This window comes from Parambassis ranga, chromosome 14 (genome assembly GCF_900634625.1).
Source record: "Parambassis ranga chromosome 14, fParRan2.1, whole genome shotgun sequence".
In the NCBI taxonomy this organism is placed as follows: Eukaryota; Metazoa; Chordata; class Actinopteri; family Ambassidae; genus Parambassis; species Parambassis ranga.
In genome coordinates, this window is record NC_041034.1 from 2,470,792 (window position 1) to 2,493,949 (window position 23,158).

General features: G+C 46.4%; 3 protein-coding genes across 5 annotated transcripts in view; 1 reads left to right on the forward strand and 2 right to left on the reverse strand.

Moving 5' to 3' along the window:
- klf8 (Kruppel like factor 8) overlaps window positions 1-14,273 on the reverse strand; it is a 44,168-nt gene extending 29,895 nt beyond the window's left edge. The window contains exon 1 of one of the 2 annotated variants that reach the window (XM_028421037.1): window positions 13,888-14,273. In XM_028421037.1, coding sequence (XP_028276838.1) covers window positions 13,888-13,914 — 27 coding nt within the window. In that variant the 5' untranslated portion in view covers window positions 13,915-14,273. The remainder of the gene's footprint in view (window positions 1-13,887) is intronic. The other variant, XM_028421036.1, reaches the window with a different exon arrangement.
- An 846-nt stretch (window positions 14,274-15,119) lies between these two features.
- On the forward strand, window positions 15,120-18,284 carry rbm41 (RNA binding motif protein 41). Of its 2 annotated transcripts, XM_028421479.1 has the most exons (8): window positions 15,120-15,154; window positions 15,868-15,984; window positions 16,367-16,559; window positions 16,636-16,840; window positions 17,041-17,507; window positions 17,582-17,729; window positions 17,843-17,978; window positions 18,229-18,284. In XM_028421479.1, exons 1-8 carry the CDS (start codon window positions 15,147-15,149, stop codon window positions 18,254-18,256), a joined length of 1,302 nt encoding a protein of 433 aa, XP_028277280.1. In that variant the 5' UTR covers window positions 15,120-15,146; the 3' UTR covers window positions 18,257-18,284. The 2 variants fall into 2 exon arrangements, with proteins under 2 accessions (XP_028277280.1, XP_028277281.1); XM_028421480.1 differs by lacking the exon at window positions 18,229-18,284 and having other exon boundaries at window positions 17,843-18,115.
- Window positions 18,285-19,416: 1,132 nt separating this feature from the next.
- On the reverse strand, window positions 19,417-22,145 carry cldn2 (claudin 2). The gene is made up of 2 exons (XM_028421614.1): window positions 21,933-22,145; window positions 19,417-20,700 (listed from the first exon to the last, which is right to left on the reverse strand). The coding sequence occupies exon 2, from the start codon at window positions 20,690-20,692 to the stop codon at window positions 19,862-19,864; it is 831 nt and encodes a 276-aa protein (XP_028277415.1). The 5' UTR covers window positions 20,693-20,700; window positions 21,933-22,145; the 3' UTR covers window positions 19,417-19,861.
- Window positions 22,146-23,158: the final 1,013 nt, after the last annotated feature.

Consider the following 23,158-nt stretch of genomic DNA (forward strand, 5'->3'; position numbering starts at 1 on the left):
TTTCCGCACTGAGGTACCATACTCCGCGAGACGCGTGTGTGCAGAACTCCTCATACGGCCCGCCCACTAAACTATAAGGAAAGACTTTACTGAGTTTTTTAACACACCACAAGGACTTGTGCCATGGCAAGAGGGCATTATACAGAGAGGGTGCCTGCAACAGCGTGAGATGTCCGGCGATGAGTTGTGAAAATGCGACATTAAAAGCAACAATAGCAAAGATTCAGTGTTTGTGCCTTTATGACCACATTTGCACATCTACTGTGTTCCAATGTGCCTGCGATACTTCAAACTGTCCGGTGATGAGCTGTGAAGATGCGACATTAAAAGTAACAATAGCAAAGATATACAGACATTATTAACGAGCCTATTATGCCCGGGTATGTAGGAGTATATAGAATGGTAATAACAGTCACCATCTGGTATGTGTGAATGGCTGTCTGGAGTTATTGGTGACAAATCACCCTGACTTGCCTTTCTTTCTTTCTTTTATTGCTCATCATGCAAAACCAGTATGGTCTTATCTAAATCTGATGAATCAGTGCTGTTTATACACCTACCTATATACCTGGAGAGGCTCTTGCGCTTCTCCACTTTAATCACGCCCACAATAAATTCCGACCAATCACAGCATGGTTGCCGCACAGCCTTGAAAGACAAAGTTCGGCCCGGACCCTGTGCACAGGAGTGCGGATCAGCGGGCGGTCAGAGACAAAAAATGACGTCATTTTGTGGGCGTAACGTCTGCAGGGGGGGAAAATGTCTTTGTCTCGCGGAGTATGGATCCAGCTTAAGGCTCCGTTCACACTGGAGAAAGTCAATCCAGGTGGCCCAGCCCAGACTCTCGTAATATAAAGAGTCCGTTCAGGTCGCGGTAGGACCACGTGTGCGCATGCGTCATGTGTTTTTTTTGTCCCATGTTGCTCGTTCTTTTGTTTTTCCGGTTCAAAAAGCAGTTTATTCCCTTGTAGCCCTGTGGAAAATAAACTCGGGGCAAAGATGTCGTAGTTCGAAGTACGAAGTAACACGTCGCTAGCACTATTTTCTAGTCGCATTTCGAGTTCAGACCTGAGCCAGATGTAAGCCAGTTCGGCTAGATCCACCTCTGAGAGGTGGACTGAAATCAATCTGGATATATCCAGATTTGCATTGTTCAGACTCAGAAAAAACTATTCGGGTATATGCAGGTACGGCCCGAATCCCGCTCTAGCTGGATTGATATTGCCAGTGTGAGCGGGGTCTAAGGGTGGTTGACAAAATCCATGGTTTGTATCACGGTTCTGAGGTTGTTGTTGAGGTTCTGCTTCAGCTGCACATACAGCAGACACAGAGCAACATTAGCATTCCTTAGGAGCCGTCTATGTGTGTGTGTTTTCACCTGATGAATTCACTCATGTTTTAAACTTTGTTTTGGTCTCTTGAGAGAAAGATCTGCCCGTTGAGCTGTCGGGTGTTTGAGGGGTTTCAGCTGCTGCTTTGCTCTGCCCGCTGGTTGACACTGGGCAGGTACAGTATGGCGAGTTTATCAAAGCTTTGCTCTGAAAGCAGCCGCCTGCTGCTGGTCCAAACTAAAAATGAGCAGCGAGACCAATGAGGGCAAAAAAAGGAGCTGTAACCCTCCAGAGTTTGTGCTTCTCCCTTCATACCTATCATTATTATTATGAGCATGTGTTCGTGGTTTGTCCCTCTAGTCTCAGCTGCTAGTAACTGCCTCCCTTTGTTTGTGCTCTTGCTGTTCAGGCTCACATTAGTTAGATAGTTGACTCATGTTGACTCTGATTGGCTCCTTTATGGCCAACAGATGCTGCGAACTGGCGTCCGGCCAAACATGATCCATCACTGCAGTTCAGTTACCTCACACCTGAAGCGTTACAGCGCGTGTTTGCAATGTTTGGGGCATCAAACTGTCTTTTTTTGTGAAAGGCTGGTCAGTAACACAAACAAACACACACACACTGTGTATATGAGTGCAGAGGAGAACTGGGTGTGTCTCCATCTGGCTGGCAGAGAGAGAGAGAGAGAGAGAGAGAGAGAGAGAGAGGCTCTGTGGCTGTTATCACACCACACCCTGTTGACGCAAAGCCGGCCACCAGTACACACCCTCTTATCCACACACACACACACACACACACTGAAACCACAGTGTTGCGGTCAGAGCACTTCTCTAAAGCTCGAACTGAATTCAAAGCACTCACAGGCCGGAACCACCGACCTCAAACACACTCACACACACCTCCTGTCTGTCAAACAGCCCGACAACGAGCATCACTCCTCCAACAAGGCCCCGTTCACACTGGAGAAAGTCATTCCAGCTAGAGTAGGATTGAGCCCAGACAGCTAGCTGGGCTCAATCCTGGATGCGTTCAGACCTATTTTCAAATCTGGCTAGCACACACTTGTGTCCGCACTCAATCCGGCTTCATCCAGCATGTTTGCTGTCCTCCAAACCACTAGGTGGTGCCTCGTAATATACAGAGTCCGTTCAGGCTGCGGTAGGACCGCGTGTGCGCATGCGTCGTACTTTCCACTAGAGATCTAGATCCACCTCTCGTGGGTGGATCTAGACCGCCCGAATCCCGCTTTAGCCAGATTCTTTTCCCCAGTGTGAACGGGGTACAAATCGGACTTCAAGCATCAGGACTCGACCTGAATTAGGATCAATCAATCCTGATGCTTTAATGTAATCGATTATCTTCTACAGGAACACGGCTCTCACACACGTTCCAACAAAAACACAATGACAGGGCAGAGGTGGTGTACGACACCACACAACTCATGTTTGTAGTTCGTGCTGCGTGAGGGTGAACTACAAACCTGTGATGTTTCTGACCGTTAAAGAGATCCACACATGTTCACCAGACAAAAATACAGCAGTGGTGGAATTTTTTAGCAAAATGAATACATAGTCCATACAAAAATGTTATGGAGGCAGCTCCCCCAGAGGCCATGAAGGGAACTGCAGATTTTAACCCTTCTGTTGTCAGGATTCTTGTCTGAGCCAGGGCTTTTATTTTGTAGTTTTGCTTTAGTTCTTGCATTATTTCCACTTGTTTCCTGTTTTATTTTGAAATCACTGACCCTCCTCTCGTTTCAGGTGTCTCGTCTTCCCCTTCCTTGTGTGCTCCCTCCTCCTCCTCCTCCCTCCTCCAGTGATCACCTGCTCCGCCCTAATGTGTCCCGTCCTCTCTCCCTCTGTATATATATATTGTGTGTCTTCCCTTCACTCGGTCTTGTGCCAAGACCTTTGTGACTTTTGGTATCACGCCTTGTTTTGGACTCACTTTTTTCTACGCTAAGACAGACTCGGTCAGGTCTCAACCGCTCTTTGTCCTGCATTTGTGTCCGCTCCATGAACAAACCCTGACATCCGTTCCATTTCTAATGACTTCTATCTATCACTTAACAAACTGTGCTACATCTGCGACCCAATGCACAAATACATACAAGGATACAGCCTTTTTATAAAGAAAGCTGTGGTATGTGGTTTACATCAACTGTCAGTGACAGAGAAAAACTGGGGTATGTGTGTGTAGAACAGTGTGAACACAGGCATGCTGTGGTCATGTGAGGATCAGCTGACATTTTTCACCTTTAACCCCGCTTCCTGCTCTTTTTTTTTTTTCGCCTACGCTTCCATTAAAACATGAACACTCTGTGTGTGTCCGTGTGTTCTTCGGCACACGTCTAATTATCACTCTTCTTCATCATCACTGCTATAACCTCCACCTCACCAAACACCATTTCAGACACACCCTCCACTTCTCCACCACCATCTTCCTCCTCCTCCTCCTCCTTCACTCTTTCCCCTCTCACACCAACTCACCCCCCCCCCCCCCCCCTTTTCTTTTCATTGTGGCCGCCTTGGCAGCGCGGCCGTGGTTGCCATAGAGACGAGATTCTTTTTCCCCCAGTTAATGACTGTGCCGTGGTTGGTTGGTAGGGGGTCAGTCTCCACCACCACCATCACCACCATCACATCCAGGCCTAATCTGAGGTGACACAGCCAATATCCTCGCACACACACACACATAAGCGTGTCAACACAGGCATGCACAGCGGCATGCAGCAAACACACAAGTGTCCACTGAGAAGAATGTGCGTGTACAAACGCACACACACACACACACACACACACACTCCACAGTCCCCACCCCTCTCCACCCTCACACTGCACACGCTCATTCACATAATTCACAGTCACACGTACCCACTAGAAGCACACATTCAGCTACATTCAACCCTCCAATAATGAGCACTTCCTCTCCTCTGAACATCCAGTACCCGAGCTGATAAAAAGACCTGTAAATCGGAGATGTAATGGCGTCTTACGTAAACATCCTGCTTCCTTTTTTCAAGCTTTTTTTTTCTCATCATGAACTGAAGCCTGTGCCTGAATGTTTCCTGGATGCAACAGGCACCGATATGGCGTCGCTCGACTGAAAATAAAGAAACGAAAATGCCTTTAATTGGCACCTGTTTGTGTTTGTGAGAAGCTATAAACGCCCTCTAGTGGCTGTGGATTGTATGACAGATCAACAAACACTGCAAGCTAACCTGAACGTTGACACAAAATGCTAAGCTAGCTCCATTTAGCCACTTGTTAGCAACTGCCTTTCATTCAACATTGACGTCAGGATGCAGAAACTGGAAGTGCTACAATGCTAATACCCCCTACACACACACACACGCAGACACACACTCACAGTGATTCATTTTCTTCATTTGTTTGGTTAAAAATAAAAAACAAAGCATGTCTACACATTATCCCAGTTCCACAGAATGATGGAAAACTACATATCAGCTGATACGATCTCCGGACTCAGGGTGTGTGTGTGTGTGTGTGGGTGTGTCCATGTGGTTATACACACAATAATCTGTCAGAGTTCTGTGGAAGTGTACGCTGGCAGAAACATCAGCGTGGCTACTTTCAGGACTTTCAATCGTCCACGCTTCAAACTCATTCCTGCTCTGAGTGATTATCACTGCCTGTCTACAAGCATGTCCACCAGTGGGTGTGAGGTTCAGCTTCCAGGGCAAAAGGAACGACTTAAACTAAAACTAGCTTACACACAAAAGCCAAAAATACAAAAAAGCTGACATGAGCTGACACGACCCTTTGTGACCTTCAGATAAACTCTGTTCCTACTATTATACCCCGTTCATCTGGCTAAAGCGGGATTCGGGCCTATCCAGATGTGTTTTTTCTGAGTGTGAACACCTCGAATCTGGCAGTATCCAGTTTGATTTCAATCCACCTCTCGTGGGTGGATCTAGCCGGATTGGCTCAAATGTGGCTCAGGTGTGAACGCAAATGTGGCTAACGAATCTGGCTAGCGACATGCTACTTCCAGTTCACGCTACACGGGACAAAAAACCGCACGACGCATGCACACACGCGGTCCTACCATGGCCCGAACAGACTCTGTATATTACGAGGCGCCACCTAGTGGTTTGGAGGACAGCAAACACGCTGGATGAAGCCGGATTGAGTGCGGACACAACTGTGTGCTAGCCAGATTTGAAAATAGGTCTGAACGCATCCAGCTTAAAGGCTGTCTGGGCTCAATCCTACTCTAGCTGGAATGACTTTCTCCAGTGTGAACGGGGCCTTAGAGCGTGCATTGTTTACTACCCAGAGACTCAGCAGCCTCGCTGTGCTCCGTTAACCTGACCGCTTAACACAGCTGTTAGCCTGTCAGCTAACGTTCAGCTACATGTGTTTTTTACATACCGTTATTCTACACATATACTAGTAACCTAATGCACATAATGTTTTCAGAAAATGCTAACTTTAGCTTGCTAGCATACTCTCAATCCAACTGCAGTTGGATGGTAAATAAATGCTATACTTAGCTTAGCTAACACGCAAACAGGGTGCTATACAATTGTTGCCCTACATCAATTATTAGAAGTGTTAGCATAGCTAAATATAGCCCTTGTTTTTTTTAGAGATTTTTAGCATTTTCAACATTGTTTCTGATTATAGTCTCCAACAATGATAACAAAGAAGGTCACTGTAGGCCTCAGCTCTGTGACTACACTGTTGGTCTCAGGTAAATACTGTGACCGGTGGGTCAAAGACATCTTGAATATGCAGCTCTTATTTGTTGGAAATTCTGTGTATAATCCCATTTTCACACACTGTCAGTCAATAGTTGCTCTGCACTCTTAAAACATACTGTATATATAAGTAAATGACAGAACCCTGGGCAGTCAGTGAGACAGCAGGTCCGCCAGCAGACTTAATCTGATCTGTGACTCTGTGAAGGGCCAACCAAGCAGCCAGTTAACAGCAATGTGCTGATGCTGGGATGAAGCAGTGACCCAGGCCTGAGAAATCCTGACCCCACCGAGAGTAGGAGGGAGCCGAAGACCGTCAAGACCTTCCAAAACTCAACAAAAGCCTATTAAGTTTTATTAGACCATCAGGAAAAAAAGCAGGGACACAGTGTGAGCTGAATCACACAGACGAGCGCACACAGAATCCCAGCCCAGTCCCACTCAGACGTCTGTGTCTGCCTGTAAAAGCTTCTCAGGTTCGACACTTTGGACTTGACTGCATTGATCCCGTCTAGTGGTATTATGCAAAGCTACGTCCACAGCTAACTGGTTAGCATTCTAACCTCAGAAGTTATCTCTGAAATCCAATACACAGGCAACATAGCTGCTCAACACTGCAGAGATTCGACCATGAAGCGCTCTCTGTCTGGTGTCTAGCCCCTGTGAAGTGATGTGTGTCAGGTTTGCAGCTTGTTGGAACAAACAGAAGGAAATCTGAAAATGCAGAAATGTTGCCAGAATCATGAAAACATACAAAAAAATGACAGATTAGTACATTAAGGCAGACGCAGTTAAACTGTCACTTCAATGTATAGTCAACACAGATGGCTACTGGGTTGGGCCAAGCTGTTCCAAGGAACTCCGCTTGTTTGGCTGTGTGTGTGTGTGTGTGTGTGCAAACAGGCATGCAGGGAGTTTTTTTTTTCTCTTCCAACTCAACCGCCACCTTCTTTCCTTTCTTTTCTCATATTTCTAGTTAAAGACGGACAGAATATGAGAAGACAGTGTGTGATGCACACAAACAGCCGAAAACTCAACAGAAAACAGAATAAACCAAAGGTCAGGTCGGGGTCTTGGACCGTCCACCACGCCACGCCTTGTGTCATGTGACTGGAAGCCTGTTTGAGTTTCAGGATTTTAATAACAAGTGTTTGCTGATTATTTTTGTGCAAAGTTCTTGTTTTGCACAGTTCATTGAATATATATATATAAAACCTTGTCTTTGGTGATTGTAATAAAACCTCTGAATTACATCCCTTCTACAGTCAGTGGGTTGGCAGAAATTCATTCTGGTGTCACCTCCAGATGGTGTAAATGTGAAGACTGTAGTAGTGAAAGAAATGGAGGAGGAGGAGGAGGAGGAAGAGGAGGCCAGTAATAGACAGAGCTGCAGTCTGTGCATCTTGTGACGGAGTCAAACAGTCCATCACGACTTGAACTGGATCCCAGGTCCAGCAGACAAACGGCGTGTCCGAGCCGTGTCTCTGCTCAGGGGCTGGATCACAGAGGATCCGCCCTGTTTTCTTACCAGGTCAAAGCCATATTCAATGCAGGAGCCCTCGGGCTTGTTGTGCTGCTACGATGCAGCTCCTGAGTGGAAACACAGTAATGGCTTCTAACCTAAATCTCAGTGAAGACGTGTGGATGTCTGAGGTTCTTCTTCTTGTTTACTGAAGGGCTGAAGCCTTTTCAAGGTGGAGCGGAGGGTTAAAAAAAAACACTTCCTCCTCTGCAAAACACAACCTTCAAATCCAGAAACTCAATCAAGTCCAGAAACTCAACCTAATAATGGTGTCCAGGCTTGAATTTGGGGATCATGACAGGAGAATCAGCCTGCTCTGCTCTGCTCTGCCTTCTCCATATAAACAGTGCTGCATCTCTATAAATAGACCTAAAGCCCTGGGGCAGGCCAGCCTGAACAAGGCCGCCCAGCAAACACAGAAAAAAAAAGAGAAGAGGCACCGTGACACCACCAACTTCACCTCCCCACTTCTGCGTTACTCGGCTGAATCCAGGGCAAGAAGCAAACCCTGCGCATGCGGATCTGAGGTGGATGTACACACAGCTGAAGTGAATAATTCAAGATCAACGGGACACATTTTCAGTGTCTCCCATCTTCTAAGACATTTAAGGCCTAGCTGTGATGTTGGCAGTTCAGCCCAGATGTGTTGAGGGTCACAACCACATCAATGAGGAAGCTTTCCAAAGCCAAACATGGCCAAAAAAAATCGGGATCGCCCCCTGGTGGCTGGTAGAAATACAGATCATAAGCCCCGCCTCCTTTTTTACACCAGAGATGGGTTGTTATTGTTGACGTAACATTGTGGTCAGAGACTTGTTCTCCATCCTTTAAGATGTTTGCAAAATGTGACCTGAATTTTAAACCATGTGTTGCAACATCATTACCACTGGTTAAAACCAAAAGGCCTCTTTCCACTGCAGGAGGCTGGTCACAGAAACACAGGAAGAACAGCCCTTCCAGCCTTTGTGTTTGCATTTGAACTCTCACATGTCGCCACGCTGGAGTTTTTCTTCCGCTTTCAAAAACAGCCCTTAAACGGGTGAAGATCAAGAAGTAGGAACATAGATGAGCTTGAGCTAGGGCTACCCTAAAATGGCCCATTGGTTCCCACCCCTATATGAGCCTGGTTCTGCTCTCAAGTGGTCCTCCTGAAAAAAACACTGTCACTGTTACTGCCTCAGTGGTCAGGTCCTGAGCTTCTGAAAAGTGCCTAGGGACAATTGTGATTGAATTAAGTTGAGCAGATCCAGCAGTGGAAAAACACCTTCAGTGTGGGGGGAATATGTTCTAATGAGAAGTAAACCAGCCTTCGTCAGGAGTGTGTGGTGGCTTTAATGACTCGTTCTGTGATATATTTACATATAAATTGTGCAAAATTGAAACATACTGTTGAACTCCATGCAGCAGCTTTTCAAAAATGCTTCAAAAATGAGGTTTAACCTGTCTCCAAAGAAATATTTTGACCTTTAACCACAATTATTTACACAGATTTCCCCATTTTGTGCCAGGACCTAAGAAAATCTGACAAACAGCGTCTCTGTAATGGAATGCACTTTGATGAAAAGCACAGGTCTGACATTTATTTCCCTCCTGCTCTGCGGACTACCTGCTCCCCATTAATTCTCGGTGATTCAGTGACTGAATGACCCAAACGCCCCCCCAGCAATGACCCCTGTGACGGCTCTAATGTACGAACTCCATTCCTCACATTGTGTCTTCATGCAGCACCTCACTCTCATTTATCTTTTCTGTCACACACACACACACACACACTGACGCTCAGACGGCCAGCTGGCCAACTAACCAGCCCTCCACCGTGGTTCACCAGCTGATACACTCAGCTGTGGTTTAAACGTGCTTCTGTGAGTCCGCGATGTGTCACCCGTCCCTGCTGGTGATGGAGGAACGGAAGATTATTGTGCCGCTGCGCACGCTGTAAATTACTCTGAGCATCACATAAAATGGAAAATGGAAAAGTGCAGCGAGCCGGTGAGCTCCGATACCTCCTCGCCACCTGGAAAACACTTACAGGATGCCGATCAGAGCGCCCTGCCTCGGCCAGTGGAGTGTGACTCTCCTAATCTCCAGGTCACAGGTGCCTTTAAATTACAAACGCACCCCCTGGATACCTCTACATCATTACAAAAACTGATTTATGACGTCCACACACACACATGCCAAGTCCTCCTTTGTGGTTGTAGTTTCCCTTAAACTACTACCGACCTCCTTAAAAGACACACCAGGGTCACATTCACCCCCCACTGTGAACGGAAAGAACGCTGCACTGAACGTCTCGCTGCAAACCGCAGGGTACCGGACGAACAGGGAGTGAAACCTCCAATCCAAATAACTTTATTAACACGGTGCACACGTGGCTCGGTGGGGCCATAAAGGCAGATTGGATCACTGCAGGTTTGATGCACATCGCTGCTTTCAAAGATTCAAAAGACAGAAATTCGCCCAGGTTGCACAATTTTCTTTGGAAACAAAAAAACCTGCTAAACATGAACACACCCACTCATAAGGTGATAATGATGCATCATACACGAGTGGGTGGACTGTGCCAGGGTGATACTGGTTGAAATGTTTCCAGACGTCCAGTGTGTCCCAGTTTATTAATGAACCATTATTTTCCACCATGCGCTCGCTCTCATAAAGTACATAATTTATATCGCAATGCACTATGTTTATTTATTTTGACCATGGGGGGGGCGCCATTTTCACAGTGACATACTGAATCCATGCAAGACGGCCACTCATTCTGATCACAATCAAGAGTTTACTGAGGCAGAAGATGGACCCCATAAATCCATCGTGTGGGCACGAACCATTACTGGATAGCCATGTAACAACAGAGAAAAGTTAAATGTGACGATTAATGATAGAAACTGGGGATGTCCCGATCAGGTTTTTTTGCCCCCGAGTCAGAGTCATTTGATTTTGAGTATCTGCCGATACCGAGTCCTGATCCGATACTTTTAAAATGGCAGGTCACTCATTGCACTCATTTGTGCTATGTTGCTGTGATGTCCTGCGCCTTCACGCTGTCACGGGGCATAAACATAAATGTGCAAAACTGTGTGTGTGTGTGTGTGTGTGCTGAGCGCTAACCGTATCAACTGCCCCTTTGCAGGGTAATACTTCCACAATCTGCCCAAAACACGTTGCCACAGATTCTAAATACTTCTGTTCAAAATGGTAACTTTCACAAAGCAGCCGCCTCGTCCCAGTCTTGAACCCAAACCAACAATCACACCCCTACACCACAAGCCAGAGAGCCATGCTGTGCAGCACTATGCTGGATTAATCCACAGAAACAGCCCTAATACATATATCCAAGTCCTGATCGGGAGGTAGCGTCCGATTCCGATCAAGTCTAAAACCATGTGATCGGGCCTGATTTCCGATCATGTGATAAGATCGGGACATCCCTAATAGAAAGTATTTTAGTATTTGGATGGATTATTTTCAGATTGTGTACAAGGATTGATATATTTTTGTAGATAATGAGCCAAAAACATTCATTATCACTGCAGGGAACGCTGATGACCTGATGACAGTCAGCCTGACCAGTAGGCTGCAGTGACACGCTGGCTGGCCCCGGTCCGTCCTGTCAACATGTTGACCTGACCCCAGTCAGGTGTGTTGGAACATGAACAGTACACACCTTATCCAGACCATCATCAGGGACTAGCCAGAGGCCCTGATTCCAACCTCACAGAGTCTGTCTGGGATTAAGTGACGTGACAGAGACGACCTAAAGCTCCCGAAGAGGCTTGGAACAATCTACCTGCCAGAGACCCAGAGCTGCTCTGACAGGCAGCGAGGGCTCACATGAAATATTGATTTGACTGAAAGAAAAGTATCCTCACTAAAAGTAAAACTTGTGTTCTGCATGTCTGTGGTGTCGCAGTTAAATCCTCTATGTCGGCTGTTTGATCAAACTTCGCTCAGTGTGGTTAATCATTGCGCACACACACACACACACACACAGGAAAACTTTGAATTCAAGGGCCCTTTGCTGTCACCCAGCTCAGCTGATCCAGGTCACACACACTCACACACTCATATATATATAAATCATGCAGTACACACACTTCAGTGCTATCAGTTAAATACACTTCCAATAACTGACAGCTTAAACTATGATGGGAGGAAATTGATTTTTTCCTCCCGAAGAAGGCTCAGCTATCTGGGTCAGAGGTAAAAACAGAAAGTAAGGCGGTGCAGAGAGTGAGAGGGGGGGGCGCTCAGTCACACAGGAAGTGCTGCGTGTAATCTGTGCTTCGTTTGAAATAAACAAAACAACAAAAACCGCTCATCCCACAGTGAATTCTCCAGAAAAGCCAAACTAGTAAACCTCCAGGTCAAGAGACAGATAAAAACCACCTGTATCATAAGAACAAATAAAACAGTAAAATAAGGCTGTATGTTGCATAATAAAGTGTTTTTTTAAGAGGTTCTTTTAATTCTGTTAAAAAAAGAAGTTGTGTCTTCAGTCATGAGGCTGCACACAGATCTATCAGTTTCCTCTTTCAGTTAAAAGCCCTTCATTGAGTTGAAACAGTCACATGTTCACGTTCGCCCCAGGAGTTCAAAGTACTTTGACCATTCACAGAGATTTTACAAAACACGCTCAGCAAGCAGCTACCTCGTTAGCTTGGTGTTTACCTAGGAGGTAGGGCCGAGAGAGAGAGAGAGAGAGAGAGAGAGAGAGGAGACTTTCTAACAGTCCAGAGAGGGAAAATGACCAAAACTCATCAGGTCATCAGAAGAAGAACCACTAATGAGTGGATTCCATCTCCCACAGCAGCTCTGCCTCTGAATGTTTGTAACTACACTTCCCCCTGCTGTCTCAGTCCCTCTGAGCCTGATCACAGATCTGTCAGGGGTGTGCTGTGTGTTCCAGTGTGTGCAGCAACAGCTTCAATATGGAACAAAGGTACAGGAACAGGAAGAATGGATCCTCCTAAAACATGAACCATCAGTTCCCTAAAATACATTCACGTATCACAGTCTGGACCTGACGATCACACACAGACAGACAGACACACACTTTATCTGACACTTTTAAAGCTACACTGCAAAACATTTGTCTCCCCCTTTGGTCAGTTATAGGTACTACACTAACAGTGTTGAGCCCAATATATCCCACAATGCATCAGGAGGAGTAGTGTACGTTAGCATTATGCATCGTTATTTATGTAGCAAAGTGTGTTTGCATTGTGCGACAGCAACAATTAACAGAAGTGGCAAAAATTTGTGAGTAGCATCCAGACAGCCAGTAGCACAGGAGCTAAGCTAACCTAGCATTGACCGCTAAGAAAACTACAAAGAGAAATGTGGCCACTTTTTGGATTTTTGGACCAGCCACATGAGACTTGAGGATCTTCGAACCGATCCGCAGTCAGTGTCTGGAAGCAGGTGTAAATAAATATTTAAGTTATATTTTAGTATTCTGTCACAGCATAATAATGCTAACCTTCTGCTAATGGATGCTAATTGATCAGTGCAGATTGCAACAACCTCAATGACAGTCCTCAGACCTCTGAGGAGGCTCTGCTGATGCTTGTTAGATGTGTTAAATCAAAATGGCAGATGGTTAATTTACTAATAATTAAACTATTTTTTTAATATTTAAACTAGCATAAAACAAATTTGAACTATATCTATTGTTCTAACCTCATGTTCTATGCATCTGTTTGGCTCCATTCGTTGTGGACTGTCTGGACAGCGCCCCCTGTGGAACGGGAGGTTCTCTGCAGTCCATGTTCAGACACTGAACTCCAAACAAACGGATCTGAAGCAGAGGACGAGCTGAACCCTCTCCGTGCATCCTGCTGGTGTAAGCGACACATAAACATTTGGAGGCGCGTGTCTGCAGCAGTGTGGCTGGCGGAGGTGCACCTGGCGGCTTCCCAGGGTTCCGTGTTGGAGGTAGGGGGGTGGGGTTGGGTGGGGGGGGGGCAGGGGCTGCTGGCCCTTTAAAAGCTAAGATGGTGTCCTGTGAGCTGCAGTTGCTGCCTTCCGTTTCCTTCCTGCCTCTCAGAGATCATTTAAAATTGAACCTGAACTAACCTCACACACACACACACAGACACACACACACAGAAGCTTCCGTGTTGAAATGACAGGATGATGTTCCTGCAGTGCAATGACACACAACTCTTCTTCTTCTTCCACTGACACACACTCACTGACATTCATATTTGGCACATGTTGAGCTGACAATGTCAACTCTGCTTGTGTTCAGGCTGATCAGCCCCCACACACAGGTAGATGTTCCGTTCAGAACGTGCACTTACTTTCTTGTTACGGCTCTCCGTGTGCATCTCGGTTGCCGGAGCGGTGCAGCGGCGGAGGGGTGGAGCAGCAGGAGCAGGAGGGGGGTCGGCCGGGGTTTTTGGGTGTAGCTCTATCTGAATAAGAACTGTCAGGAGGGAGAGGAGGGCTTCAAGTGGAGGGGTGGGTTAGGTTTCCACCTTTACAGTAATTTGTCGGGATATAAGAGCACGATCCCTGCCTCTTCTTTTCAGTTCATATCCGCAGCGTCGAAGGCTCCCTGCGCTCCCCCCAAAAAACACACACAGCCAGTCTCCCTGTGTCTCTCCCCCTCTCTCTCTCTCTCTCTCTCTCTCTCTCTCTGTCGGTGTGTTGTTGCCGTGTATTCAAGGGCTGGGCTCTCTCTCTCTGCTTTTTCCTCCTCCGCCTCTCCCTGCTTGTGACCCCACCCTGCGTCCCCACCCCTCATCTCTCTGTCAGTCAGGAGCTGCGCAGCCCTGCAGAGGAGCGGAGCCGGCGACCCGACACCGGCTGCAGGCTGCGCGCAGGCAGGCAGGCAGGCAGGCAGGGGGAGCGCAGAGCACGATCGAGCACTTAAAAAATGCAAAGGTGCACGCAAAGCCCACGCATCCATACACCCCACACCACCCCCCCACACACACACATCTCTTAATGGCCTGCTGCTGCTGCTGCAGCGGGCTGCTTATTGCTCAGAGATGGTGAAGAGAAGCGCCCATGTCACCTTACTGACGTCAGTCGGCAGGCTAATTGAGGACACTTCAACTGGGTGGGGAGGGTGGGAGCAGCAGTGCATTTGATCACTAATGCGAGGCTCAGATGGAGGCAGCCATGTACATGTAGCTCTGATGAAAGACAGGGTTATTATAACCACACCCTCTGTAATAAAGAGGGGTGTGGCACATGTGAAGGCTTTATGCTTTTCAGACATTTCACAACAAGAAAATATGCCTGTTGCATATTGCAAGGACTGATGTGGAGACAAACAACAGGGGGGGGGGAAATCAGACTATTCAAGATATTATAGGCTTCATTACAATTACATTACAAGTTCATTTTTGCACAAAATAAAACAACAAAATTTCAGCCAAAATATCCAACACGTGCTTATAATATATTATTATTTTCATTATTATTTATTTTTGTGCGGCTATAAACATGAAATTAAGCTCATATATATGGTTTTCTTGTTCGTGTCTGTATTCTACTACATTTCCCATGATTCCAATGATTCCAATCCGGAAGCGGAAGCAAACCGGGAGGGATGAAGAGGTAAACAAAATTTTCACCGTCGAATACAAAGAGTTTAGCCATTTAAATTAAACGCATTTAACATTAAAACACGTATAAGCCTGATGTTTCGATAAAATAAATGTTAAAAACTGTTACGTGTCCCTTTTTAACGATTACAGCTTCAGGAACTGCTGTTGTCATGGAGATAGCTAACACCGTCTAAGCTAGCTAGCTTATTTGTTACGCAGCTAAACTAGCAGTTATGTGTTTTGGGCTTTAACAGTCTTATTATATATTCAAACGTCCACACCATCTAGCTATTTTTTCTTTTGTCTCGAAGGTAATGCTGTAAAGGTTAAATACGACAGAAACACGTTAGCCTCCTCCTTAAAAGACAGATAAGGAGGTGTGTGCTTCTCCGAGGCAGCAGTGGTTCTGGTTGCAACACCAGCAAACCAGTATATACATATACATAATATAACATAAACACATAATGCAACGTTCAAGCATTTAGTGGGCTTTTAGTGCACATAGCAGAAACTGTATTGACTGTTGTGTAATGCATGAAAACATTTCTTTAGCTAAACTCAGTTATCATTTTGATTTTGCAAACATTATTAGATCAGATCGTTGTTTTTTTGTTTTTTTGCCAGTGTCTACAAAATAACACATGATTTGAATCTGTTGTAAGTTTTTCTGATTGTTCGCTGATTCCTTAAAACGGCGTGCATCTGTTTTTTACATTTGGTTAGAGTGAGCCGGCGAGCCTGCGAGGATGGTCCGCTGCTGGAGGAGCAAGAGACAGAGGGCCAGCGGCAGCTGCACAGCCTTCTACTGCAGCAGCTCCACACTGGTGTCGACATCGACCGGTCAGGAACCTGCAGACGATTTATTATCAGATAATATACACACATTATGTCTAAAGGAACTGTTGACACTTTATTGTTCAGTTTCATCATTCAGAGTCACAACATATTGTCTTTTTATCTACACCAAAAGCAGTCAGCAGTTTGGTTTCAGCCATATTTCCTTGTGTAAAACTAATAATATCCTCAGTATCGTGTGTAATAGAGTGGTCATATCCATCCTTTTTGTGACATGTTATGGTCTTCTGTCTCCATCTAAACCTAATTTCCTTGTATTCTCACTGTATTCTACACACTCTGTGATTTAACTGGCACACAATCATAACAAAGTACTTGAGCATTAAACTGCGTATGTGAGTTCCCGTGTTGTGTTGCTGTCTTACAGATGTGTCGCCAAGAAGCAGTGCTTCGCCCCGGCAGCACTCTATCGGCCGTTTGGAGCGCAGGCAGCTGGGGTGAAAAGCCTCTCCCAGTTCCAGGCCCTGCAGGACGGAGACAAGGAGCTGGCGAGCCTGCGGGAGATGGGCCTCACTGATGCAGAAATCCAGCTGTGGCGGAGCAGAGATGCATCAGAGAAGGTGGTACTACCCCCAGCAGACAGGGACAATGCTTGTGGACATCATATATATAAATCCTATCTGTATGCTCTCCCAGTCCCACGGTGTGTGTGCAGCTCCAGATGCGAAGCAGCAGCGCCTGCAGGTGATCAGGGACAAAATTGAAGCCAGGGCCGAGCTCCTGTCCCGCCCACAGCGCTTCGCAGCGAGCCACCCGCTGTCACGGCGGGAGATGGAGATCGAACGAGCACTGTTCCAGGGTAACAACCGCCTGGGCTTCCTCAGCGCACTTTACCATCGAGGTATGGGCTTAACAAGCAGGCTTCTTCTCGATGTCATGCATCTTCTCTGTTATGTAGCGCTCGGCTTTTATTTTTTAACTTTTTTTTTTTAAATCATTGTAAAAGTAACGTGGAGACTGATTGTTGAAAAGGTGAAAAATATGCCTGTAGTATCTGTAATTTTATGTGGAAAGATGCCATTAATGTTGCCTCCATCACAGATGAAGATGACCAGGAGGGCCAGCAGGGGGCGTCATCCTCTGACCCGATGGACTTTCTGTACAGAGAAGTTCTCAGTGAAGAGAAAGGAGCCTCACCTCAGGCCCCCGAGGGAGAATCACACAGAACTGCATCCAAACCGTCACAGACCTCACAGGGAGACGACGGCCAAATAAAAGACGCTGAAAACAATCGCTCTTTAACCTCAGACGTCTCAGAGCAGCAGCAGCAGCAGCAGGGCGGACATGAGCAGCCGCAGCCTGCTGCTCCAAAACACATCAGTTTAAGCCAGCCAATCGGCAGCCTGCGTGGTGCGGCGGCGGGGACGGCGAGGCTAGATGGACCGCTGACTGTCAGAGGGGAGATTGAGATGGTTTCAGATGAGGAAATCTTAAAGAACAGGGAACCTGATGAAGGGATCCGGAGCATCCCGAGGTTCAGGAGCTACCAGCCAGGAGAACCCTCAAAGGTTTCAGCAGCTCCATCAAACAGCCACACAGGGTTTGTCTGTGAACATGCAGTGACTACGTCTTCTCTCTGCAGGTTCTGTGTGTGAAGAACTTAAGTGCACAGGCATCAGTGGCCCAGTTGGTGGCGCTGTTCTCCAGATTTGAGCAGAAAAACGGGCCGTCTGTGGTTTACCGCCTGCTGACAGGACGGATGAAGGGTCAGGCCTTCATTACTCTGCCAGGTCAGTGAGCTGCATACACTGATAACACTCTGCTTCTAACAGAGAACACACAGCTCAGCGGACTTTCCTCTCACATCACACACCACTGACGGCTTTTTTTTTTCTTTTGGCAGATGCTGAAACAGCCCAGAAGGCCTTGCTGTTGGTCCACGGATACCGGTTGCTAGGGAAACCCTTGGTGGTGGAGTTTGGCCGTGAACGACAGGAAGAAAGAAAACAGAAGGAGGAGGAGGAGCAGCAGCAGGAGAAGTAAACAAAAAGTGTTTGTTTGTGACATAAGCAGGGAGCCTGCAGAGTTCTGAGGAGCAGCCTGAGATGGACCAGAATATTTATCTGTCTGTATATAAATTATGAGGCCATATTAATAAATGAGCCCTGAAACTACAGCAACGTTTATTATTATTATTATTTTGAAACCAAAGTATTTAATACAACTTTCTAAGCTTTCTACATTTTATGTGTTTATCCAATTTTTTTATTTTTTATTTTTTCATTTTAGATACTTTAATAATACCAGAGGGAAATAGTTTTAAGGCTGCTGCCAAGCAGTGTCATACAATGACCAGCAAGGTGCGCCACACCAGTGAGTGCACTGGAGGCAGTGCGGGTGAAGTGTCTTGCCCAAGGACACACAACAACCAACAACAGCACTATAGATGTGCCTTTACACAGACAGAAGAGGTGTGTGATATGAAATGTGCTCGGCAAAATACTAAATATGCATTGAACCTGTTTTCTGTTCTATGCTACATGTGGGCACTAGATGGAGCCATTCAGCTGAAGACATGATCTGATTTCCTGTCCTGGGTGGCTCTTCTTCTTCAGTTTGCACCGTATGTTTCAGACACCGCTGGTTCTTATTGTACAAAATATTCAGCTGTAACCAATACCTAAACAAAACATTTGGCCATTATTTAAGAATCTTAAGTGCATGTTTTGTCTCTGAAAAGTTTTTGTTCTGTTCATCACGAGGTGTTTACATGATTGTATCTGTGTGACTGAAGGTGCTCAGCAGCTTCTACTGTACAGGGTGTTTAGAGATTGTGTTTATCTTTCCCATAGCTGAAGTGTGTGTGTGTGTGTGTGTGTGTGTGTGTGTGTGTCCCAGTCCACTTATCTATAGTGTTCTCTCGGTCAGATGTTGCTGAACCGGTTCAGATCCTGACCGTCACAGACCACAGTGTGATCTCTGTGTGTGATCTGCAGAACAATACATTCTCAGGCCTGAAGTCCAAACACACAGGGGGGGGGGGGGGTAACACACAGGGCCAAACAGTTCCAGCCTCAAATCTCAAAAACAGTTATGTGACCCAGTTAGCACGCCAGCCTCATGAACCTGCTGTTAGCTGCGTATTGATCTGACTGAAGTGAGGCTCTGTTTGTTTGAGTCTGTTTGCCTTCAGTTCATGGCTGTGACTCAGCTGTCAGTCAGTCTGTCTGTAACTGTCACCAACCTGCTCTGTAAGTGACCGTCCATGTGTACAGTACTGAAGGGGTTACATGTTCAATTTAGAGCAAGAAATATGACTAAAACTACACTCAGAGGAAGGCAGACACAGGTGTACCTAATGACATGGTGTTACCTAGGCAACAGCATCATCATCAATCTCATTCCAGACACCTGTGTCTGTTTTCTCCTGGAGCTAAGAAGCTCTGCAGCATGGGAGGAAACAGGAAGAGAAGCAGGTAGGAAACGGTTGCATTTATTCCAAATTAAAAAAAAAAAAACAACAACTTTGAATCAGGATGTTTTTTTCTTATATATCCACACAGATATTTAGGCGCAGTAATACTGCAGATAAATGTGTTCTGCTGCAGCGCTGTATCATATCAACAGGCTGCGATGCGTCACTAACGTGCACGGCCAGATTAGAAATGTCAGGATGGGCTGTGTGAAGGTCAGTTTTTACAGTGAAGGTTTTCTATGAGCATCAACAATGTCTGCTCAGTTCATTTCACACATATACATGTTATCGTCATCAACTATGAATATTGATTTTTACTCATAAAATCAGTTCATTTTTGTATTTTTACAAAAATAAAATTAACAAATTTTGCTCAGAAAAGATCAAGAAACCCAAAAAAATGTCCGACTGCCACACACACATATACAGGAGGGTGTGAGCGTGACCTCATACGTATCCTGTGATGTCATATCCTGTCGCAGTGGGCTTCTTCGCCCCGTGGACCGCATGCGCGCTTGTCTCCGAGCTGCTGGCGCTCCGGAGCGGCGTCTGCCCCTTGCCGGCCGTGTTGATGCCCCCCACCTGCAGGGTGGGGTTGCGGTAGGTCTGTGAGGTTGTCCGCGGCGCCCCCCTGCTGCTGGACATGCCTCCTCCCCCTCCCACCGGGTATGGATATCCACCGCCGTGTCGTCTCCCGCGGCCACCGTCCTGCTCCTCACAGCAGGACGTGCACAGCATCCCCCCTCCCAGCATGGAGATGAGGGCCGAGGCCAGGCCCAGGTAGAGGCACTCGCCCAGCTCGTACTTCATGCTGGATGGGATGTTTGGGCGGTAGAAGGTCTGCACCACCTCGTGTGTTGTCCACGACACGGGTATGAGAGCCAGGAAGCCTGCGGCGAGGAACAACCCCCCACCTGCGCCTGCCACACGACTCTTAGCTGCACCTGTGCCCTCTAAACAAACAGTGCACTGCATCCCCAAGGTCGCTATGGCAACGGCCAGGACGGAGATCACTACGGAGATGACCATGAGGGCACGAGAGGCCTGCAGGTCCGAGGGCAGGGCCAGCATGGAGTTGTAGGTCTCGCACTGGAAGGCCCCCGTGCTCTGGTAGACGCACTCCATCCACAGGCCCCTCATGGTGGCCACAGCCGTGATGATGTTGGAACCGACGTGGGCCGACGTCTGCCAGTACGGCAGCACCGTGGCGACCAGCGTACCCAGCATCCCGAACAGGCCCAGGAAGAAGCCCATCAGCTCCAGAGCCACTGATGCCATGGTCACCACTATGATGGAGAAGACCCACAAACAGGATCTGTTTTACATTCACTATAATTGCTGTAATCAAGTCGGACACATCGTCAACTTTCCTTTAATTTCCAGGCTGTACCCCAAATGCTGTGTTTCTAAGCTGGATTAGCTTTAGCTCATTGGTCCCTCCAGTTTTGACTTTGTTAGCTTGCTCACTGTCAATAATTACAAAGTTAAACAATCCTCCTAACATGAACTCATTTTCTAAGCTAACTGTGATCAGCTAGCTAGCTTCTTCTAATAGCTAGAGCAGATATTCTCATTTCTGAGCAGTAGGCCTAAGCTATGATTAGCTAGCTAGCTCTGATAATACTTTGTTAGCATGCTAAATGGTAATTTAGTGAGAAAAAAAAGCTGCAACAAACAATTATGTTGTTTATACAGACTTACAGGCTAACTAGCACAATTACCGTGGTGATTAGCGATATCCTTTTGAATCCAAGTTATTTGTTTACACATCTCACACATTTGATTTTGCCACAGCAGACGGGCGGAGGCTGGTCGCTCCAGCTGCTGTTTTCCAGGTCAAACTCACGCCAGATTGTGACTATTTACAAATATCGGCTAAACACAGATTACAACAACAAACACAACCAGTACCTGATGAAGACAGCTGGACTATGGTGAGAATATTATAGATAAAATATGTACAAATATGTACTGTTGTAGCGGTTGATAGGCTAACCTACAGGATTTCTTGTTAGCTTACAAAACGTACATAGCTATTTAGGCTAACAACTGCTGATGTAGCAACATAGCCTAACTGAGTAGTAAACATAATGATGTAATGTAGTTTGGAAAAGAAGAGTTTAAAAGGTGTCTTTGTTGTCTATTTATTAGGCTAATTACAGGCTATGATTAGCTAGCTCGTGAGCTCCGATAATTAAAACTAGTTAACACCTTTATGTCACTATTTACTTAGTCATATTAGAACAGGAGAACCTGATTATTTTGGTCGTATTATTTTTACTGTTTGCTGTTAAACATTGTTAACAAAGTTAGTGGTGTAAACAAAAATAAAGTCAGCTCTACGGGCACAATGACGGGGACCTGGTTTGATGTCTGTTAGAATCACATCAGGCCAACTTGTAATTATTAATGTTGCAGATCTTACAGATCAGAAATGTGTTGATTGCCAGACTTCTGCTGACTGGAGTTAGACACATACAGTAGTTACACCCGACACACAGCACACTTCATGCCTTACCTGAGTGTAGATGTGATTATGTCCCTTACAGGAGCCGAAGTCCAGCCTGAGCGGAGGAAGAGGAGGTGGAGGATGAAGCACAGCCTGAGGTCTGTACAGACTGTGTATTAGTGTTGAATCTTCTCGCTGTATCAGACTGCTTCCTCAGACCTTGACATAGCAGCAGCTGATGTGCTGCTGCCACTCTGAAATTCCACCTAAGTCTGCAGGCCGGAGCGGACCGAGACAGAGCCAGATAAATACTTTGATAACAGCCGCTAGGAGGAAATACAGTCCTGCCTGTTGCACTGAAAGCAGCCACTCTTAGAGCCACGCCGTGCCTCTGACCCTGTGCCTCTTGACTCGGCCTCTCAGCTCAGACCTGATGCTCTGCCGTCTGCGGTTAAACGTGCGAGGTCTCCGTCCTTCATCCAGACCTTCACCTTGTTGTCGTGTGCACACACTGACAACTGTGACAGCGACACAAACATCCTGGCAGGTTAATCATTCTCTGCTGCTTCAGTGTGTCGTCCAGAGAAAGCTCGGCCCAAAAGTTCAGGATGCTCTGTAAATAAAAAGTCAAAATATTCAGTCAGCACTTCATGAGGAAATGAACTCATCGTTTCTCTCAGCAGACATCCCACAAGTAGTGATTTCATTAAATTAAAATGACCCTGAAGTCAGACAATGGTGATACTATGGTTCCATGTAGCTTATTTTCCTCCGTTTCACCCACGGTTAAGTTTGAATTTGCATAAATATGCAGCATGTTTTCATGAAACTTAAATGAATAAACTGAAGTCTGCTGATGCATCAAAACAAACACATGCCATCCTGTCAGAGTACCTGCAGCTGTCAGGCGGGGAGGTTGGTCTCACCTGGTCGGTCGGTGTCATCCAGACTGTTCACGCATGCCGTCAGGCGGCGTATCCCGGTCCTGAGACCTGAGCCTCTGGCTTCTAATCCGTCCGAGCGGCCCTGGCATGGCGACATCATAATGGGATTAGCATGTAATCCAGTCACTTCCCCCTATAAAGCAGACCAAGAGGGCAACGTCCACACACTGAGAAACACAGAGCCTTTATTATGAGCCACAGAGCAGCATTATCTGACCCCGCTGCATGTTCATGAGGCAGCACAGGTCAGCTGGTGACCCCCTTTGTTAGTGCTGCTCTGATGGGCTGACGCTCACTCGCTGTCAGTCAGTCAGAGGGATCTCAAATGTAGGCAGTAGATGCTTTTTGGAC

Bases quoted from the DNA above. Each gene is read 5' to 3' on its own strand.
- rbm41 (XM_028421479.1), top strand. The intron at 16,560-16,635 runs GTGGTACTACCC...ATGCTCTCCCAG, and splicing joins GCAGAGATGCATCAGAGAAG to TCCCACGGTGTGTGTGCAGC. The intron at 17,979-18,228 runs GTAAACAAAAAG...TTTTCATTTTAG, and splicing joins GAGGAGCAGCAGCAGGAGAA to ATACTTTAATAATACCAGAG.
- cldn2 (XM_028421614.1), bottom strand. From the start codon at position 20,692: ATGGCATCAGTGGCTCTGGAGCTGATGGGCTTCTTCCTGGGCCTGTTC.